Raw genomic sequence first — 22,775 nt, 5'->3', positions numbered from 1 at the left:
AACATACCTAATACACACGTGACGATGACATACCTGACAATGACATACCTAAAATACCTGATACATACCTAATACATGCATGACAATGACATACCTAACATACCTGATACATACCTGACAATGACATACCTAACAGATACCCGATGATGACATACCTAACATACCTAATACACATGTGTCGATGACATACCTAAAATACCTAACACATACCTGACAATGACATACCTAAAATACCTGATACATACATGACGATGACATACCTAACATACCTGGTACATACCTAATAATTACATACCTAACACATACCTGACAATGACATACCTAAAATACCTGATACATACCTAATACATACATGACGATGACATACCTAACATACCTGATACATACCTAATAATGACATACCTAACACATACATGACAATGACATACCTAAAATACCTGATACATACCTAATACATACATGACGATGACATACCTAACATTACTAATACATACCTGACGACATACCTAACACATACCTGACGATGACATACCTACCATACCCGACGATGACATACCTAACATACCTAATACATACCTGACAATGACATACCTAACAGATACCTGATGATGACATACCTAATACATACGTGACGATGACATACCTAAAATACCTAACACATACCTGACAATGATATACCTAAAATACCTGACACATACATGACGATGACATACCTGATACATACCTGACAATGACATACCTAACAGATAACCGATGATGACATATCTAACATACCTAATACAGACGTAACGATGACATACCTAAAATACCTAACACATACCTGACAATGACATACCTAATACATACATGACGATGACATACCTAACATACCTGATACATACCTGACAATGACATACCTAACAGATACCCGATGATGACATACCTAACATACCTAATACACACGTGACGATGACATACCTAAAATACCTAACACATACCTGACAATGACATACCTAAAATACCTGATACATACATGACGATGACATACCTGACACATACCTAATAATTACATACCTGACAATGACATACCTAAAATACCTGATACATACCTAATACATACATGACGATGACATGCCTAACATAGCTGATACATACCTAATAATGACATACCTAACACATACATGACAATGACATACTTAAAAATACCTAACACATACAGTACCAGGCGCTGACATACCTGACGATGTATTCATATCCTCTCTGGTAGGTTCCACACTCGTAGCTGGCGGCAGACAAAGGGTCAACCTGCTCCTTCCTCACCAGCTTCAGCTTCTCGTAAAAGGCAGCAGTATCTCGTGTCTTGGCGGCCAGCAGCAACTGTCCCATTCGCACCCCCCACGTGCTGGACTGATGGTCTGGAAAATACACAAATAAAATTTATTAATGCATTTTAGGCAACAGGAAGTCAGGCGGATGTGCACTCGCGTCGTTTGGCTTGATAATCATGGCGAACTAACTACACGGACCTTGCTCAGGAGATTTCCCCTCGGAGTAAACGGAGCCAAGCGCTTGGTTTAACGTCATTTTCCCTCGCCTCCCGCCGTGCGTTTAAGAGCGCACCGCTGTGTTTAGATGGAGACAGGTGTGGACAATATTGTCCCCACACTAAAAGTATACAGCCAAGGAGATGCTTTTATTTTCTCAATACAGCGTCCATCAGCTGCTGTGACTGAGAGTTAATGATGTGAGGAAACATGCAGGTGATGTGTCGTGAACGTTAGGCTATGTGTAATATATACAAATTAAATTGTTCTAAGAGTGCAATAAAAAAAAGCCCAATGTGTTGCATGCATTTGAATTATGGGCCTGCTGCAATGCAAGCAGCCCATATTATTATTCCTCATACTTCAAATGTTATTATTACATTTCTCTTACGCTTAATACGCGACGATCCGGCCAACGAACCCCCACATATGTTATACCGTCTGGAAGGTCTCGGTCGCGCCGATGGGGGTACTTTAAATTGGAAACATTACGTGTTACCATGGCAACGCTATTCACAATTTTTTTTTTTAAAAGGGCCAATTTAATGGGTACATTAATTTTAATGAACGATTGCTCCGAGACAAACGCCAAAAAGACAAGATGACCTCCTCTTGTAGCTCAGCCATACTTTCACGTCTCATTTTGTTCACACACTTGGCTAACTTAACTGTTAGCATACTTGTGAGAACGTTGGCATGCTAGCTTTTTGTTGCTAGCGTCTCTCATGTTAGCATGCTAACGTTTTATGCTAGCTTTTTTTTGCGACTTTCTATGTCCACACCAACAAATACTGCATTTTGGTATTTCTTCTTACCCAGCCATGTGCTAGCTTCTTAACGTTAGCATGCTAGTATGCTAACATTAACGTGGCAACGTTTCCCAGCTAATATTACACTTTTTTTGTCTAATTCTGCAGCCTTAGAGTCATTAAACTAGGAATGTGACACGTTAACTGCTTCTAAAATTGTTTTTTGAGTGTAATAAGAACCATATGTTTAATGTATCGTAAGATTTTTTGTTAAAATTAAGACAAAAATGATTTTTTTTATGTGGTCCCCTTTATTTTGAGAAGTATCAAAATACATTTTGGTACCGGTACCAAAATATTGTTATTTGGACCTCCCTACTGTGTAGTCCAGGGGTCGGCAACCCGCGGCTCCGGAGCCGCATGCGGCTCTTTGACCACTCTGATGCGGCTCAGCTGCATTCTTGCCAACCCTCCCGATTTTTCCGGGAGACTTCCGGATTTCACTGCCTCTCCCAGGGCAAACATTCTCCGATTTTCACCCGGACAACAAAATTGAGGGCGTGCCGTGACGGCACTGCATTTTGCGTCCTCTACAACCTGTCGTCGCGTCCGCTTTTTCACCTAAGAAACAGCGTGCCGGCCCAGTCACATTTTGTCTGCGCACACACTAAGTGACAGCAAGGCATACTTGTTCAACAGCCATACAGATCACACTGACGGCGGCCGTATAAACAACTATAACACTCTTACTAATATGCGCCACACTGTGAACCCACACCAAACAAGAATGACAATCACATTTCGGGAGAACATCCACACCGTAACACAACATAAACACAACAGAACAAATACCCAGAATCCCATGCATCCCTAACTCTTCCGGGCTACATTAATAATAATAATAACTGGGATTTATATAGCGCTTTTTCTAAGTACCCAAAGTCGCTTTACATGTAGAACCCATCATTCATTCACACCTGGTGGTGGTAAGCTACTTTCATAGCCACAGCTGCCCTGGGGTAGACTGACGGAAGCGTGGCTGCAATTTGCACCAACGGCCCCTCCGACCACCACCTATCATTCATCATTCAATTCACCGGTGTGAGTGGCACCGGGGGCAAAGGGTGAAGTGTCCCGCCCAAGGACACAACGGCAGCGATTTTTTTGGATGGTAAGAGGCGGGGAGCGAACCTGCAACCCTCAGGTTTCTGGCACGGTTGCTCTACCCACTACGCCATGCCGCCCCAACATTACACACCCTGCTACCACCAAACCCCGCCCACCTCAATCTACGCACGGGGGGTGGGGGGGGGGGGGGGGGGGGGGTGTTGTCGATGTGTGTAGGGGGCAGGGTTGGGGTGGCGGGCTTTGGTGGTAGCGGGGGTGTATAAAGTAGCCCGGAAGAGTTAGGGATGCATGGGATTCTGGGTATTTGTTCTGTTGTGTTACGGTACGGATGTTCTCCCGAAATGTGTTTGTCATTCTTGTTTGGTGTGGGTTCACAGTGTGGCGCATATTAGTAAGAGTGTTAAAGTTGTTTATATCGCCACCCTCAGTGTGATCTGTATGGCTGTTAACCAAGTATGCGTGGCATTCACTGTGTCTGCAGAAGCCTCATATAACACGTAACTGGGCTGGCAAGCTGTTTGTTCAAGCCGCAGAGGGCGCTAAAGGTAGTGACATCACGGCACGCCCTTATTATTGTTGTTTGGGTGGAAATCAGCATACATTCGAGAGAATAGTTTCCCTGAAATTCGGGAGTCTACCGGAAAAATTGGGAGGGTTGACAAGTGTGACGCTGTCAAGTGCCCTTCATATAAAACTCGCCGGCCGCACTAACATTACATTTCCATATTAAGGTGCGGGCCGCGTGTCTGAGACCCCTGATGTTGTGGCCCTGCAGTCATTCACAACTCCTCCAACACAAACATTATTGTTTTTGCACTTTTTGGCTTCTTATGAAATCATTTTTTTAAATAGATTCAATCTTGCACGTGGAAAGTTTAAGTGTGGGCTTTAGTTGATACAACAATTCTACGGCGGGGGTGCAGGAGGCGGGGCTACTGGAGCCTCAGCCAGTGCGTCTTTTGCAGCCATTTTATATAGCACAAAGCAAAAAAAAACTTTGTATGTAGTGTTATTTCATTTTAAATTTCAAAAGAGTTTTGTGGCTCCCATTGTTTTCTTTAATTTGTGGAAACGGGTCAAAATGGCTCTTTGAGTGGTAAAGGTTGCCGACCCCTGGTGTAGTCAATACAAATCAGGAGTTTGCCTACAGCCACAGATGTTATTGCCTTTTGACCCAGCACTGATTAGTTATTTGCTTTTGTTGGCGTCCTGGAGTTGGATTCATTACCCCAAGTCAAGTAGTCCTCCAGCAGGTCCCATTTTCCCAGCTTCCAGGCAGCCTCCACTCTGTACGTGTTGAGCTCTGAAGTCCACTGGTGCCTAAAAGTGCGCACATTAAACACATTTTATTATTAGCTTGTCCCTAATGAACGTCCAGCAAGTAAGCACAGCGGAACCTACTCAAGTCGGTGGTTATAAGTTATGTCAACAACCGTTTTATGTCATGTCTGTAGGCTAGTTGGAGCCTTAAGTATTGGCCGATACCAGTGACGTGGAAAGAAAAAAAATTTAAAAAGAAAAAATAATAATTAAATTGTTATATGTATCCAGTGATTATACTATAAAGTTATTTTCCATTTAACTTCACCAGTTTTAGATTATTTTTATTCAAAATCGCTGAATTTTCACATTTGCCGTTCAAATACTGAGAAGAGACGGTGCGGTGAACAGCAGCCAGTTGAGGCACGTCACTCAGTGCCTCAACATGGATTCCGGACTCGGCTAACTGCTGGCCTGCTGTGCAGTGAGACTGTATTGCTATATGAACTATATTATACATTTCCATAGTTTAGTTAGCTGAGGTATATAATGTACAGTGTATTTTGTCAACAACTGTATGTGTGTAACGTATTTCTTGTGCTGAGCGATCATAAAATGGCTGCAAAAGACGCACTGGCTGAGGCTCCAGTAGCCCCGCCTCCTGCACCCCCGCCGTAGAATTGTTGTATCAACTAAAGCCCACACTTAAACTTTCCACGTGCAAGATTGAATCTATTTTAAAAAGTTATTTCATAAGAAGCCAAAAAGTGCAAAAACAATAATGTTCGTGTTGGAGGAGTTGTGAATGACTGCAGGGCCACAACATTAGGTACACCTGCAGACTGCAGGTGTATCTAATTCACAACTCCTCCAACATGAACATTATTGTTTTTGCACTTTTTGGCTTCTTATTAAATAACGTTTGTAACCTATTTTCATGGGCTTTCCTCTTTGTGATGTTAAGTTCCTGTTATGCGCTGTTATACAGTATATGCCTTGAGCTCTTATTTTGAAGGCGCTAAGAGCGGAAGTGATGTCACGTTGCGGAGGTTTTTGAAAGAAGGTAAATAAAGTGGTCCTCGTGTAAACTGGAGCCTCCGTGTTTGTTATTTTGTAGTTTCATACAGTATAGGCGACATTTATAAACCCTCGGTTACACTTTTTTAAATAGATTCAATCTTGCACGTGGAAAGTTTAAGTGAGGGCTTTAGTTGCGGCGCATGGACTTCATTTCTAAGTAAAGGTAAGACCATAATAACGTTTTTTTTAATTAAATGTGCTTTTTTGTGTGCTACAGTTTGTATGTGTAAAGTTAAAGTTAAGTTAAAGTAGCAATGATTGTCACACACACACTAGGTGTAATGAAATTTGTCGTCTGCATTTGACCCATCCCCTTGATCACCCCCTGGGAGGTGAGGGGAGCAGTGGGCAGCAGCGGCGCCGCGCCCGGGAATCATTTTTGGTGATTTAACCCCCAATTCCAAGCCTTGATGCTGAGTGCCAAGCAGGGAAGAATGCTGGTATGAGCTTTTAAACATAACCCGTTAACTGCTGCCAATCAAATGGTGAATAAGATACTCTTTAGGGTTCATATGTTTGTAAATCTGACTGTGATGAAGTCAGTGCCTCACCAGCCATCACGTCACTGGCCGATACTGATGAAGAGGATTACTCTGATACGATATCAGCAGGAATCACACAAACATCAATTCATTTGTTGTGTAAAATGTTACAAAATGTTTGAAACTTGTAATTGCATTCATAATAATATAACGTTTCTTGATGTTTTTTTTAAACTTTTTCTGCAATTCTTGTCAGATTTGAAAATAATATTTTGTTTGCTGTACAAAACCCAAAACGAGTGACGTTGGCACGTTGTGTAAATCGTAAATAAAAACAGACTCCAACTGTCCATCCATTTTTTTCCGCTTGTCCCTTACGGGGTCACGGGGGGCTGCATCCGGGCGGAAGGCGGTGTACACCCTGGACAAGTCGCCACCTCATCACAGGGCCAACACAGATAGACAGACAACATTCCCACTCACATTCACACACTAGGGACCATTTAGTGTTGCCAATCAACCTATCCCCAGGTGCATGTCTTTGGCGGTGGGAGGGGCCTATCCCCAGGTGCATGTCTTTGTAGGTGGGAGGGGCCTATCCCCAGGTGCATGTCTTTGTAGGTGGGAGGGGCCTATCCCCAGGTGCATATCTTTGGCGGTGGGAGGGGCCTATCCCCAGGTGCATGTCTTTGTAGGTGGGAGGGGCCTATCCCCAGGTGCATGTCTTTGTAGGTGGGAGGAAGCCGGAGGGAACCCACGCAGTCACGGGGAGAACATGCAAACTCCACATAGAAAGATCCTGATCATAATTTGCAAATCCTTTTCAACTTTAATTGAATAGACTGCAAAGACGTTGGAACTGGAAAACTTTATTTTTTGCAAATATTAGCTCATTTGGAATTTGATGCAAAAAAAAAAGCTGGCACAAGTGGCAAAAAAGAGTGAGAAAGCTGAGGAGTGCTCATCAAAGACTTATTTGGAACATCCCACAGGTGAACAGGCTAATTGGGAACAGGTGGGTGCCATGATTGGGTATAAAAGTAGCTTCCATGAAATGCTCAGTCATTCACAAACAAGGACGGGGGCGAGGGTCACCACTTTGTCAACAAATGCCTGAGAAAATTGTTTAAGAACAACATTTCTCAACAAGGAATTTAGGGATTTCACCATCTACGCTCCGTAATATCATCAAAAGGTTCAGAGAATGTGGAGAAATCACTGCACGTAAGCCATGATATTACACACCTAGGATCCCTCAGGCGGTACTGCATCAAAAAGCCACATTAGTGTGTAAAGGATATCACCACATGGGCTCAGGAACACTTCAGAAAACCACTGTCAGTAACTACAGTTGGTCGCAACATCTGTAAGTGCAAGTTAAAACTCTACTATGCAAAGCCAAAGCCATTTATCAACAACACCCAGAAAAATGCTGTCGACTTCGCCAGGCCCGAGCTCATCTAAGATGGACTGATGCAAAGTGGAAAAATGTTCTGTGGTCTGACGAGTCCACATTTCAAATTGTTTTTGGAAACTGTGGACGTCGTGTCCTCCGGACCAAAGCGGAAAAGAACCATCCGGATTGTTCTAGGGTGAAAGTGTAAAAGTCAGCATGTGTGATGGTACGGGGGTGTATTAGTGGCCAAGACATGGGTGACTTACACATCTGTGAAGGCACCATTAATGCTGAAAGGTACATACAGCTTTTGGAGCAACATATGTTGTTATCATGGACGCCCCTGCTTATTTCAGCAAGACAATGCCAAGCCAGGTGTTACAACAGCGTGGCTTCGTAGTAAAAGAGTGCGGGTACTAGACTGGCCTGCCTGTAGTCCAGACATTGAAAATGTGTGAAGGCTAAAATAGCAGAAGGAACAACTTAAGCTGTACATCAAGCAAGAATGGGAAAGAATTCCACTTCAAAAATGTGTCTCCTCAGTTCCCAAGCCTTTACTGAGTGTTGTTAAAAGGAAAGGCCATGTAACACAGTGGTAGAAATGCTGCCATTAAATTCTACGTTCATGATTATTGGCAAAAATAAAGTTTCTCAGTGTGAACATGAAATATCTTGTCTTTGCAGTCTATTCAATTGAATATAAGTTGAAAAGGATTTGTTGTATTCTCTTTTTATTTACCATTTACACAACCTGACAACTTCGCTGGGTTTGGGTTTTGTATTAATGTTCATGTCTTTAAATGGAGTCAAAGTACGTACTTGTTGGCCAGCACTCCATTAACCTGCGTGATGACGGTGGACAGCTGGCCCAGCCCCAGCATAGAGGTCATGACCCCGTGGTAGTGAGCGATCTGACAGCCAAGAAGATTACAATGAACGAGGCGCACATTGAGGAATGTTTGGGGACCGGACGTAGAACCTGGTCCGACTCCAGCTGGATGGCCCGGTCGTAGCAGGCGGTGGCGTCCCGGAGGAGACCGATGCTCTCGTGTTCCAGTATCTGTTCCCGTAGCGACGGCTCCTCCCTCCTGAGGGTGTTGACCCCTGTAACGCCGTCGGGCTCGTGCATGGCGGCGTACAGCGTCTGACGACACAAAAGTCCGAGATGTCACCGTGAAATCAGCGCTTCTCTGCTCCGTCTTTACCTGCAGGAAGGTGAGGTGGTCCTGGACGTTTTCCTTGTTTTCCAGGATGTGTGCTTCAAAGTGCATGAGTGCCCGGGTGTACGCCTTGGAGCGCAGCGAAGCTTTGGCCATGACGTCTTGTGGAATACCCTTGAGGAAGGCCGCCACACGCTGGTACTCCCCACTTTCTGCGGAACAATATTATTATACTACATGAGGCCATTCCTGAAGGGATTGCGTGTGAATGTTCCAATGCTGAAGTTGAAGTCACATGCTGACAGAATGTAGCATGAATGTAAGAATAGTTTCAATGTTGAAGAGTTGGAATTTCCAGGAAAAACTGGAATTTGGTTTGGAACTTGGGAAAGTGTTAGTTAGAATGTCCAGGATGAGTGGAATGTGTTGATGTTGGAATGCTTTGAATAGCTTGAAAAATGTGGGAAGTGTGCAACTTGGAAAAATGTTCCATTCATTTCAATGGGAACTTCCTGGAAATTTGGGAATTTGGGGAAAAGCGGGATTTTTGGGAAAATGATTAATAGCAGCAATGTCCTAAATGAGCTGAATTGGTTGGTGTTAGAATTGTTTAAATCGGTCAAGAAATGTTGAAGTAGTAACAGTTTTTTAATTGAAAAATGGTATTACGGAATTTCGGGAAAATTGTTTTTTTGTCCTGACTAAGAGGAATGTTTTGACGGTGGAACGGTTGAAAAATGTGAAAGGAGTCATCGCACTAAAAAAGGTTGGAAATAAGGTTAGGAAAAAAAACAGGAATTCCTGGAAATTTGTTGAAGGTGAAAAAATGGTGGTTTGAATTTCCAGGACGAATTGAATGTGTTGAAGGTGGAATGGTTTGAATCGGTTGAAAAATGTGGCAATTGTGGAAGTTTGAAAAATGTTTAATTCATTTTGAATGGGGAAAATGTCCCTAAAAACTGGGAATTGTAGGAAATCCGGGAATTTTTAAAATAATTGTTGGAAGTAGAGCGAACAATTCCTGAACAGGCTGAATATTTTGAAGTTGGTTTGAACAGGATAAAAAAATGTGGGAGTTGTGGAACTTAGAAAAATGTCCCATTCATTTCAATGGGAACTTCCTGGAAATTTGGGAATTTGGGGAAAAGCGGGATTTTTGGGAAAATGATTAATAGCAGCAATGTCCTAAATGAGCTGAATTGGTTGGTGTTAGAATTGTTTAAATCGGTCAAGAAATGTTGAAGTAGTAACAGTTTTTTAATTGAAAAATGGTATTACGGAATTTCGGGAACATTTTTTTTTTGTCCTGACTAAGAGGAATGTTTTGACGGTGGAACGGTTGAAAAATGTGAAAGGAGTCATCGCACTAAAAAAGGTTGGAAATAAGGTTAGGAAAAAAAACAGGAATTCCTGGAAATTTGTTGAAGGTGAAAAAATGGTGGTTTGAATTTCCAGGACGAATTGAATGTGTTGAAGGTGGAATGGTTTGAATCGGTTGAAAAATGTGGCAATTGTGGAAGTTTGAAAAATGTTTAATTCATTTTGAATGGGGAAAATGTCCCTAAAAACTGGGAATTGTAGGAAATCCGGGAATTTTTAAAATAATTGTTGGAAGTAGAGCGAACAATTCCTGAACAGGCTGAATATTTTGAAGTTGGTTTGAACAGGATAAAAAAATTTGGGAGTTGTGGAACTTAGAAAAATGTCCCATTCATTTCAATGGGAACTTCCTGGAAATTTGGGAATTTTGGGAAACGCGGGATTAAAAAAAAAAAAAGAAAGATTAATAGCATGAATGCCCTGAATTGGTTGGTGATGGAATTGTTTAAATCGGTCAAGAAATGTTGAAGTAGTAACAGTTTTTTAATAGAAAAATGATATGACGGAATATCGGGAAAACCGGGAATTTTTCAAGTTCTTAAACCAACTTGTTTTTTTGTCCAGACTAAAAGGAATGTTTTGACAGTGGAACGGTGATACAAAAATGTGAGAGTTGTGGAACTTGGAAAAATGTTCCATTAATTTCAATGGGAACTTCCTGGAAATTTGGGAATTTTAGGAAAAGCGGGATTTTTTGGGAAAATGATTAACAGCATGAATGTCCTGAATGAGCTCAATGGGTTGGTGTTGGAATTGTTTAAATCGGTGAAGAAATGTTGAAGTAGTAACAGTTTTTTAATTAAAAAATGGCATGACGGAATTTTGGGAAAACCGGGGAATTTTTCAAGTTCTTAAACTAACTTGTTTTTTTTTGTCCTGACTCAGAGGAATGTTTTGACAGTGGAACGCTTGAAAAATGTGAAAGGAGTCATCGCACTAAAAAAGGTTGGAAATAAGGTTAGAAAAAAAACAGGAATTCCTGGAAATTTGTTGAAGGTGAAAAAATGGTGGTTTGAATTTCCAGGACGAATTGAATGTGTTGAAGGTGGAATGGTTTGAATCGGTTGAAAAATGTGGCAATTGTGGAAGTTTGAAAAATGTTTAATTCATTTTGAATGGGGAAAATGTCCCTAAAAACTGGGAATTGTAGGAAATCCGGGAATTTTTAAAATAATTGTTGAAGTAGAGCGCACAACTCCTGAACAGGCTGAATATTTTGAAGTTGGTTTGAACAGGATAAAAAAATGTGGGAGTTGTGGAACTTAGAAAAATGTCCCATTCATTTCAATGGGAACTTAATGGAAATTTGGGAATTTTGGGAAAAGCGGGATTAAAAAAAAAAAAAAAGATTAATAGCATGAATGTCCTGAATTGGTTGGTGATGGAATTGTTTAAATCGGTCAAGAAATGTTGAAGTAGTAACAGTTTTTTAATAGAAAAATTATATGACGGAATATCGGGAAAACCGGGAATTTTTCAAGTTCTTAAACCAACTTGTTTTTTTGTCCAGACTAAAAGGAATATTTTGACAGTGGAACGGTGATACAAAAATGTGGGAGTTGTGGAACTTAGAAAAATGTCCCATTCATTTCAATGGGAACTTCCTGGAAATTTGGGAATTTTAGGAAAAGCGGGATTTTTTGGAAAATGATTAACAGCATGAATGTCCTGAATGAGCTGAAAGGGTTGGTGTTGGAATTGTTTAAATCGGTGAAGAAATGTTGAAGTAGTAACAGTTTTTTAATTAAAAAATGGCATGACGGAATTTTGGGAAAACTGGGGAATTTTTCAAGTTCTTAAACCAACTTGTTTTTTTGTCCTGGCTAAGAGGAATGTTTTGACAGTGGAACGCTTGAAGTGGGTTGAAAAATGTGAAAGGAGTCATCGCACTAAAAAAGGTTGGAAATAAGGTTAGAAAAAAAAACAGGAATTCCTGGAAATTTGGTGAATGTGGAAAAATGGTTGTTTGAATTTCCAGGATGAATTGAATGTTTTGAAGGTGCAATGGTTGTAATCGGTTGAAAAATGTGGAAGTTTGAAAAATGGATAATTCATTTTGAATGGGAAAAATGTCCCTAAAAACTGGGAATTGTAGGAAATCCGGGAATTTTTAAAATAATATTAGGCTGAATATTTTGAAGTCGGAACTGTTTGGATCGGATAAAAAATGTGGGAGTTGTGGAACTTGGAAAAATGTCCCATTCAATTCAATGGGAACTTCCTAGAAATTTGGGAATTTTAGGAGAAGCGGGATTTTTTTGAAAATGATTAATATCATTAATGTGCTGAATGAGCTGAATTGGTTGGTGTTGGAATTGTTTAAATCGGTCAAGAAATGTTGAACTAGTAACAGTTTTTAATAAAAAAATTGCATAACGGAATTTCAGGAAAACCGGGAATTTTTTAAGTTCCTAAAACAACTTGTTTTTATGTCCTGACTCAGAGGAATGTTTTGATGTTGGAACGGTTGAAATGGGTTGAAAAATGTGAAAGGAGTCATCGTACTAAAAAAAGGTTGGAAATCAGGTTAGAAAAAAAACAGGAATTCCTGGAAATTTGTTGAACGTGGAAACATTGTGGTTTGAATTTCCAGGACGAATTGAATGTGTTGAATGTGGAATGGTTTGAATCGGTTGAAAAATGTGGAATTGTGGAAGTTTGAAAAATGGATAATTCATTTTGAATGGGAAAAATGTCCCTAAAAACTGGGAATTGTAGGAAATCCAGGAATTTTTAAAGTAATTGTTGAAGTAGAGCGCACAATTCCTGAACAGGCTGAATATTTTGAAGTTGGTTTGAACAGGATAAAAAAATGTGGGAGTTGTGGAACTTAGAAAAATGTCCCATTCATTTCAATAGGAACTTCCTGGAAATTTGGGAATTTTGGGAAACGCGGGATAAAAAAAAAAAAAAAGATTAATAGCATGAATGTCCTGAATTGGTTGGTGATGGAATTGTTTAAATCGGTCAAGAAATGTTGAAGTAGTAACAGTTTTTTAATAGAAAAATGATATGACGGAATATCGGGAAAACCGGGAATTTTTCAAGTTCTTAAACCAACTTGTTTTTTTGTCCAGACTAAAAGGAATGTTTTCACAGTGGAACGGTGATACAAAAATGTGGGAGTTGTGGAACTTAGAAAAATGTCCCATTCATTTCAATGGGAACTTCCTGGAAATTTGGGAATTTTAGGAAAAGCTGGATTTTTTGGAAAATGATTAACAGCATGAATGTCCTGAATGAGCTGAATAGGTTGGTGTTGGAATTGTTTAAATCGGTGAAGAAATGTTGAAGTAGTAACAGTTTTTTAATTAAAAAATGGCATGACGGAATTTTGGGAAAACCGGGGAATTTTTCAAGTTCTTAAACCAACTTGTTTTTTTTTGTCCTGACTCAGAGGAATGTTTTGACAGTGGAATGGTTGAAACATGTGAAAGGAGTCATCGCACTAAAAAAAGGTTGGAAATAAGGTTAGGAAAAAAACAGGAATTCCTGGAAATTTGTTGAACGTGAAAAAATTGTGGTTTTAATTTCCAGGACGAATTGAATGTGTTGAAGGTGGAATGGTTTGAATCGGTTGAAAAATGTGGCAATTGTGGAAGTTTGAAAAATGTTTAATTCATTTTGAATGGGGAAAATGTCCCAAAAAACTGGGAATTGTAGGAAATCCGGGAATTTTTAAAATAATTGTTGGAAGTAGAGCGAACAATTCCTGAACAGGATGAATATTTTGAAGTTGAAACGGTTTGAACAGGATAAAAAAATGTGGGAGTTGTGGAACTTAGAAAAATGTCCCATTCATTTCAATAGGAACTTCCTGGAAATTTGGGAATTTTGGGAAACGCGGGATTAAAAAAAAAAAAAAGATTAATAGCATGAATGTCCTGAATTGGTTGGTGATGGAATTGTTTAAATCGGTCAAGAAATGTTGAAGTAGTAACAGTTTTTTAATAGAAAAATGATATGACGGAATATCGGGAAAACCGGGAATTTTTCAAGTTCTTAAACCAACTTGTTTTTTTGTCCAGACTAAAAGGAATGTTTTCACAGTGGAACGGTGATACAAAAATGTGGGAGTTGTGGAACTTAGAAAAATGTCCCATTCATTTCAATGGGAACTTCCTGGAAATTTGGGAATTTTAGGAAAAGCTGGATTTTTTGGAAAATGATTAACAGCATGAATGTCCTGAATGAGCTGAATAGGTTGGTGTTGGAATTGTTTAAATCGGTGAAGAAATGTTGAAGTAGTAACAGTTTTTTAATTAAAAAATGGCATGACGGAATTTTGGGAAAACCGGGGAATTTTTCAAGTTCTTAAACCAACTTGTTTTTTTTTGTCCTGAGTAAGAGGAATGTTTTGACAGTGGAACGCTTGAAGTGGGTTGAAAAATGTAAAAGGAGTCATCGCACTAAAAAAGGTTGGAAATAAGGTTAGAAAAAAAAACAGGAATTCCTGGAAATTTGGTTAATGTGGAAAAATGGTTGTTTGAATTTACAGGATGAATTGAATGTTTTGAAGGTGCAATGGTTGGAATCGGTTGAAAAATATGGAAGTTTGAAAAATGGATAATTCATTTTGAATGGGAAAAATGTCCCTAAAAACGGGGAATTGTAGGAAATCCGGGAATTTTTAAAATAATTGTTGAAAGGGAGCACACAATTCCTGAACAGGCTGAATATTTTGAATTCGGAACTGTTTGGATCGGATAAAAAAATGTGGGAGTTGTGGAACTTGGAAAAATTTCCCATTCATTTCAATGGGAACTTCCTGGAAATTTGGGAATTTTAGGAGAAGCGGGATTTTTTTGAAAATGATTAATATCATTAATGTGCTGAATGAGCTGAATTGGTTGGTGTTGGAGTTGTTTAAATCGGTCAAGAAATGTTGAAGTAGTAACAGTTTTTAATAAAAAATTGCAAAACGGAATTTCGGGAAAACCGGGAATTTTTTAAGTTCCTGAACCAACTTGGTTTTTTGTCCTGACTAAGAGGAATGTTTTGACAGTGGAACGGTTGAAATGGGTTGAAAAATGTGAAAGGAGTCATCGCACTAAAAAAAAGGTTGGAAATCAGGTTAGAAAAAAAACAGGAATTCCTGGAAATTTGTTGAACGTGGAAAAATGGTGGTTTGAATTTCCAGGACGAATTGAATGTGTTGAATGTGGAGTGGTTTGAATCGGTTGAAAAATGTGGGAATTGTGGAAGTTTGAAAAATGGATAATTCATTTTGAATGGGAAAAATGTCCCTAAAAACTGGGAATTGTAGGGAATCCGGGAATTTTTAAAATAATATTAGGCTGAATATTTTGAAGTCGGAACTGTTTGGATCGGATAAAAAATGTGGGAGTTGTGGAACTTGGAAAAATGTCCCATTCAATTCAATGGGAACTTCCTGGAAATTTGGGAATTTTAGGAGAAGCGGGATTTTTTGGAAAATGATTAACAGCATGAATGTCCTGAATGAGCTGAAAGGGTTGGTGTTGGAATTGTTTAAATCGGTGAAGAAATGTTGAAGTAGTAACAGTTTTTTAATTAAAAAATGGCATGACGGAATTTTGGGAAAACTGGGGAATTTTTCAAGTTCTTAAACCAACTTGGTTTTTTTTGTCCTGACTAAGAGGAATGTTTTGACAGTGGAACGCTTGAAGTGGGTTGAAAAATGTGAAAGGAGTCATCGCACTAAAAAAGGTTGGAAATAAGGTTAGAAAAAAAAACTGGAATTCCTGGAAATTTGGTGAATGTGGAAAAATGGTTGTTTGAATTTCCAGGATGAATTGAATGTTTTGAAGGTGCAATGGTTGTAATCGGTTGAAAAATGTGGAAGTTTGAAAAATGGATAATTCATTTTGAATGGGAAAAATGTCCCTAAAAACTGGGAATTGTAGGAAATCCGGGAATTTTTAAAATAATTGTTGAAAGGGAGCACACAATTCCTGAACAGGCTGAATATTTTGAAGTCGGAACTGTTTGGATCGGATACAAAATGTGGGAGTTGTGGAACTGTCCCATTCTTTTCAGTGGGAATTTCATGGAAATTTGGTAATTCCGGGAAAAAAGGTACAAAAAATAAATAAAAAAAGGTAAAAAACTAGATTTTTGAATGGATAAATAGTAGAAAAGTCTTTGGAGCATTGATTGACACAATGAAGTTCTTTCACACAGCAGAATTGCTACCTACCGTTGGCTTTGCTTTTGCCGTAGAGAAGGTGTCGGCTCCACTGAGTGAGGTGAGACAACATGCTGAACACCGTCTGAGTGCTCAGCTGTGATAGGCTGGAGGACGTCTCCTGGACACGCCCCTCACCCTCTGTCAGCACTGTCAGCATCTCCTCTGTCACCTGCAACATATTTGCAACAAGTCTTTGCCCTGTCCGCCACACAGTGAGTGCATGAGTGCATGAGTGCATGAGTGCATGAGTGCAGCACCTCCTTCTGCTGGTCAGGAGTGCACCCCAGCAGCATGGAGAGCAGGATGTGAGGCAGCAGGTAGATGGTGACTTTGTAGTCGTGCTTGATGATGAAACTGCAGCAGGTGAACACTCGGCTGGCCAGCTCGTGTCGCACCTGGAACACAGTCCTGCTTTCATGCTCATCAAATAATAATTGCTTCCCTCATCTTAATGCAGGCTAATATTATTTTATATTGTTCCATTATGCATTAAAAAAAACATTTTTCTCCTAAAAAACGATTACATTTTTTAGTGTGTGTATGTGTACATATACATACATATATAGATATACACATACACAGTTTATATATACACACATACATACGCATACTGTATATATATATACATACATATATATATATATATATATATACATACATATATATATATATATATATATATATATATATATATATATATATATGTATATGTATATAGTTTGATGTTGTAGAAACCCTTACTGTTGCAACTATGTCCAGATTTGCAGAAAAATGTATATAATAGTTGTTGGGTAATACTGTAGTTGTCGTGTAATATTTGACATGTAATAGTTGACATGTAAAACTGTAGTTGTTGTGTAATACCGTAGCTGTTGTGTAATAGTTGTCGTGTTATACTGTAGTTGTCGTGTAATAGTTGTGTACCGGTAATACTGTAGTTGTCGTGTAATAGTTGTCATGTAATACTGTAGTTGTCGTGTAATAGTTGTCATGTAATACTGTAGTTGTCGTGTAATAGTTGTCATGTAATACTGTAGTTGTCGTGTAATAGTTGTTGTGTAATAGTTGTCTAATACTTGTCGTGTAATACTGTAGTTGTCATGTAATAGTTGTCGTGTAATAGTTGTCATGTAATACTGTAGTTGTCGTGTAATAGTTGTTGTGTAATAGTTGTCTAATACTTGTCGTGTAATACTGTAGTTGTCGTGTAATACTGTAGTTGTCGTGTTATACTGTCGTTGTCTTGTAATAGTTGTGTAATAGTGTAGTTGTTGTGTAATAGTTGTCAAGTAATACTGTAGTTACTGTAGTTGTCGTGTAATAGTTGTTGTGTAATAGTGTAGTTGTCGTGTAATAGTTGTCATGTAATACTGTAGTTGTTGTATAATAGTTGTCATGTAATACTGTAGTTGTCGTGTAATAGTGTAGTTGTCGTGTAATAGTTGTCGTGTAATACTGTAGTTGTCGTGTAATAGTTGTTATGTAATAGTGTAGTTGTCGTGTAATACTGTAGTTGTTGTGTAATAGTTGTCATGTAATACTGTAGTTGTTGTGTAATAGTTGTCATGTAATACTGTAGTTGTTGTGTTATAGTTGTCATGTAATACTGTAGTTGTCGTGTAATACTGTAGTTGTCGTGTAATAGTTGTTGTGTAATAGTGTAGTTGTCGTGTAATAGTTGTTGTGTAATACTGTAGTTGTTGTGTAATAGTTGTAGTGTAATAGTTGCGTGTAATAGTTGTCATGTAATACTGTAGTTGTTGTGTAATAGTTGTCATGTAATACTGTAGTTGTCGTGTAATAGTTGTCATGTAATACTGTAGTTGTCGTGTAATAGTTGTCATGTAATACTGTAGTTGTTGTGTAATAGTTGTCGTGTAATACTGTAGTTGTTGTGTAATAGTTGTCATGTAATACTGTAGTTGTTGTGTTATAGTTGTCATGTGATACTGTAGCTGTTGTGTAATAGTTGTCATGTAATACTGTAGTTGTTGTGTAATAGTTGTCGTGTAATACTGTAGTTGTCGTGTAATACTGTAGGTGTCGTGTAATAGTTGTCGTGTAATACTGTAGTTGTTGTGTAATAGTTGTCATGTAATACTGTAGTTGTTGTGTAATAGTTGTCATGTAATACTGTAGTTGTTGTGTTATAGTTGTCATGTGATACTGTAGCTGTTGTGTAATAGTTGTCATGTAATACTGTAGTTGTTGTGTAATAGTTGTCGTGTAATACTGTAGGTGTCGTGTAATAGTTGTCGTGTAATACTGTAGTTCTTGTGTAATAGTTGTCATGTAATACTGTAGTTGTTGTGTAATAGTTGTCATGTAATACTGTAGTTGTCGTGTAATAGTTGTTGTGTAATAGTGTAGTTGTCGTGTAATAGTTGTCGTGTAATACTGTAGTTGTTGTGTAATAGTTGTCGTGTAATACTGTAGTTGTTGTGTAATAGTTGTCATGTAATACTGTAGTTGTTGTGTAATAGTTGTCATGTAATACTGTAGTTGTTGTGTTATAGTTGTCATGTGATACTGTAGCTGTTGTGTAATAGTTGTCATGTAATACTGTAGTTGTTGTGTAATAGTTGTCGTGTAATACTGTAGTTGTTGTGTAATAGTTGTCGTGTAATACTGTAGTTGTTGTGTAATAGTTGTCGTGTAATACTGTAGGTGTCGTGTAATAGTTGTTGTGTAATACTGTAGTTGTTGTGTAATACTGTAGTTGTCGTGTAATACTGTAGTTGTTGTGTAATAGTTGTTGTGTAATACTGTAGTTGTCGTGTAATAGTTGTTGTGTAATAGTTGTTGTGTAGGCAGACCATCTTACTTTGCTAATGAGGTAGGTGGCCCAAGTGGCCGACCAATCAGAGAAGTTGCTGCCTCTGCTGCTCATGTAGATGGGCTTCTTCACTTTGGAGCCGCTGGCCTCCTTCTGGCTGCTCTTGTACCTGCACACACACACACACACACACACACACACACACACACACACACACACACACACACACACACACACACACACACACACACACACACACACACACACACACACACACACACACACACAAGTCACCTGTCAAAGTGCCACTCAACAAGGAGACAAGTGTACCTGCACACACACATAAGTCTCCTGTCAAAGAGCCACTCAATAACACACAAGTCTCCTGTCAAAGAGCCACTCAATACCACACAAGTCTCCTGTCAAAGAGCCACTCAATAACACACAAGTCTCCTGTCAAAGAGCCACTCAATACCACACAAGTCTCCTGTCAAAGAGCCACTCAATACCACACAAGTCTCCTGTCAAAGAGCCACTCAATACCACACAGGTCTCCTGTCAAAGAGCCACTCAATACCACACAGGTCTCCTGTCAAAGAGCCACTCAATACCACACAAGTCTCCTGTCAAAGAGCCACTCAATACCACACAAGTCTCCTGTCAAAGAGCCACTCAATACCACACAGGTCTCCTGTCAAAGAGCCACTCAATACCACACAAGTCTCCTGTCAAAGAGCCACTCAATACCACACAAGTCTCCTGTCAAAGAGCCACTCAATACCACACAAGTCTCCTGTCAAAGAGCCACTCAATACCACACAAGTCTCCTGTCAAAGAGCCACTCAATACCACACAAGTCTCCTGTCAAAGAGCCAGTCAATACCACACAAGTCTCCTGTCAAAGAGACACTCAATACCACACAAGTCTCCTGTCAAAGAGCCACTCAATACCACACAAGTCTCCTGTCAAAGAGCCACTCAATACCACACAAGTCTCCTGTCAAAGAGCCACTCAATACCACACAAGTCTCCTGTCAAAGAGCCACTCAATACAACACAAGTCTCCTGTCAAAGAGCCACTCAATACCACACAAGTCTCCTGTCAAAGAGCCACTCAATACCACACAGGTCTCCTGTCAAAGAGCCACTCAATACCACACAAGTCTCCTGTCAAAGAGCCACTCAATACCACACAAGTCTCCTGTCAAAGAGCCCCACTCAATAACACACAAGTCTCCTGTCAAAGAGCCACTCAACACCACACAAGTCTCCTGTCAAAGAGCCACTCAATACCACACAAGTCTCCTGTCAAAGAGCCACTCAATAACACACAAGTCTCCTGTCAAAGAGCCACTCAATACAACACAAGTATCCTGTCAAAAAGCCACTAAACACCACACAAGTCTCCTGTCAAAGAGCCACTCAATACCACACAAGTCTCCTGTCAAAGAGCCACTCAATACCACACAAGTCTCCTGTCAAAGAGACACTCAATACCACACAAGTCTCCTGTCAAAGAGCCACTCAATACCACACAAGTCTCCTGTCAAAGAGCCACTCAATACCACACAAGTCTCCTGTCAAAGAGCCACTCAATACAACACAAGTCTCCTGTCAAAGAGCCACTCAATACCACACAAGTCTCCTGTCAAAGAGCCACTCAATACCACACAGGTCTCCTGTCAAAGAGCCACTCAATACCACACAAGTCTCCTGTCAAAGAGCCACTCAATACCACACAAGTCTCCTGTCAAAGAGCCACTCAATACCACACAAGTCTCCTGTCAAAGAGCCACTCAATACCACACAGGTCTCCTGTCAAAGAGCCACTCAATACCACACAAGTCTCCTGTCAAAGAGCCACTCAATACCACACAAGTCTCCTGTCAAAGAGCCAATAGTCAATAGGGAGCCCAGTGAAAAGCCACCTGCTGTTCAGGTGAGGCTCCAGTATCTCCTGGACGTGCTCAGGGAACCTCCTCCACAGGCGGCGTCCTGCTGAATCCTGGCGACCTTCACGACACTCAAAGATGGAGAGCAGCTCCTACACAGAAAATACTTTGACAACAATTCACTTTTTAAGGGGACTTGGAGTACCTGAATGGCGTAAGCAGCTGAATCCTGTGCTCGCACGTTGTCAGCGTACGCCAGGAACGTTCTGGTCAGCTCATTCAGCAGGTCATAGGCGAAGTTTGGATCCTCAACTCCACTCTGATTAGTACAGTAACAAGTACAGTAATATCCCCTGGTTAGTATAATAAGTACAGTAATATCAGCTGGTTACTTTAATAACACGTACAGTAATATAATCTGGTTAGTGTAATAACAAGTACAGTAATATCAACTGGTTAGTATAACTACGAAGAGAAGCCGGCGGCGTATCTGGGTGTTGTTGATAAATGGCTTTGGCTTTGCATAGTAGAGTTTTAACTTGCACTTACAGATGTAGCGACCAACTGTAGTTACCGACAGTGGTTTTTTGAAGTGTTCCTGAGCCCATGTGGTGATATCCTTTACACACTGGTGTCGGTTTTTGATGCAGTACCGCCTGAGGGATCGAATGTCCGTAATATCATGGCTTTACGTGCAGTGATTTCTCCAGATTCTCCGAACCTTTTGATGATATTACGGAGCGTAGATGGTGAAATCCCTAAATTCCTTGTTGAGAAATGTTGTTCTTAAACAATTTGTTGTTGACAAAGTGGTGACCCTCGCCCCCGTCCTTGTTTGTGAACGACTGAGCATTTCACGGAAGCCGCTTTTATACCCAATCATGGCACCCACCTGTTCCCAATTAGCCTGTTCACCTGTGGGATGTTCCAAATAAGTCTTTGATGAGCATTCCTCAACTTTCTCACTCTTTTTTGCCACTTGTGCCAGCTTTTTTCAAAACATGTTGCAGGCATCTAATTCCAAATGAGCTAATATTTGCAAAAAATAACAAAGTTTGAACGTTAAATATCTTGTCTTTGCAGTCTATTCAATTGAATATAAGTTGAAAAGGATTTGTTGTATTCTCTTTTTATTTACCATTTACACGTGACAACTTCACTGCTTTTGGGCTTTGTATAATTAATAATAAACAGAAAATAAAAGTTTAATCAGTTTAATCTATAAATAAGCGTGGAGGCTCTAGCTCCCAATAGTACAGAATTCTTTCAAAAGTAAAGAATTATTTAAAAATCCCTGGATCTGGACAGTGATCCACAACAGCCTCAAAATCAAATCACTTGTTACTTATCACATTTCTGACATTTTCTAAAGGTTTTATCGACACCCGCCCCTAACTTTTTGAGTTATGCTGCTAACTAACCAACTAACCCTGGTGAAGGTAAACACATGTTTCAAAAGTTACATACCTGCCAACTTTTGAAATCAGAAAAACCTAGTAGCCAGGGTCCAAGGGCCGCAGGCCCCGGTAGGTCCAGGACAAAGTCCTGGTGGGGGGGTTCAGGCTTCGCCCCCCGACGCAAAATGATTATTAGCATTCAGACAGGTTAAAATGTTGCTAAAACCATCACTTTTCTATCAGTCACAGTGACTTTTCAAAACAAAAATATTACAGCAAAAATCATATGGGTTGATTGACATGTTTATTCTGTAAGCTAACTTCAATAGTTTGACATTATTTTGACAGTTAATGCCAGTTATCCTGTCAACCTTTCACAAGAC

The 22,775-nt window shown here is 39.7% G+C and overlaps 1 protein-coding gene across 1 annotated transcript in view; it reads right to left on the bottom strand.

Annotated features, from left to right (window-relative positions):
• atr (ATR serine/threonine kinase) overlaps window positions 1-22,775 on the bottom strand; it is a 123,664-nt gene that overhangs the window by 34,947 nt on the left and 65,942 nt on the right. Inside the window, exons 23-32 of the mRNA XM_061924475.2 lie at window positions 21,201-21,314; window positions 21,032-21,147; window positions 19,152-19,272; window positions 16,585-16,722; window positions 16,337-16,496; window positions 8,824-8,990; window positions 8,598-8,762; window positions 8,438-8,529; window positions 4,629-4,720; window positions 1,217-1,394 (exon numbers count right to left, since the gene is read on the bottom strand). Coding sequence (XP_061780459.2) covers window positions 1,217-1,394; window positions 4,629-4,720; window positions 8,438-8,529; window positions 8,598-8,762; window positions 8,824-8,990; window positions 16,337-16,496; window positions 16,585-16,722; window positions 19,152-19,272; window positions 21,032-21,147; window positions 21,201-21,314 — 1,343 coding nt within the window. The remainder of the gene's footprint in view (window positions 1-1,216; window positions 1,395-4,628; window positions 4,721-8,437; window positions 8,530-8,597; window positions 8,763-8,823; window positions 8,991-16,336; window positions 16,497-16,584; window positions 16,723-19,151; window positions 19,273-21,031; window positions 21,148-21,200; window positions 21,315-22,775) is intronic.

The sequence above is a fragment of the Nerophis lumbriciformis genome, linkage group LG29 (genome assembly GCF_033978685.3).
Source record: "Nerophis lumbriciformis linkage group LG29, RoL_Nlum_v2.1, whole genome shotgun sequence".
NCBI lineage: Eukaryota > Metazoa > Chordata > Actinopteri > Syngnathiformes > Syngnathidae > Nerophis > Nerophis lumbriciformis.
The sequence above is the reverse complement of the archived record's forward strand: the minus strand, read 5'-3'. Positions and strand labels throughout refer to the sequence as shown.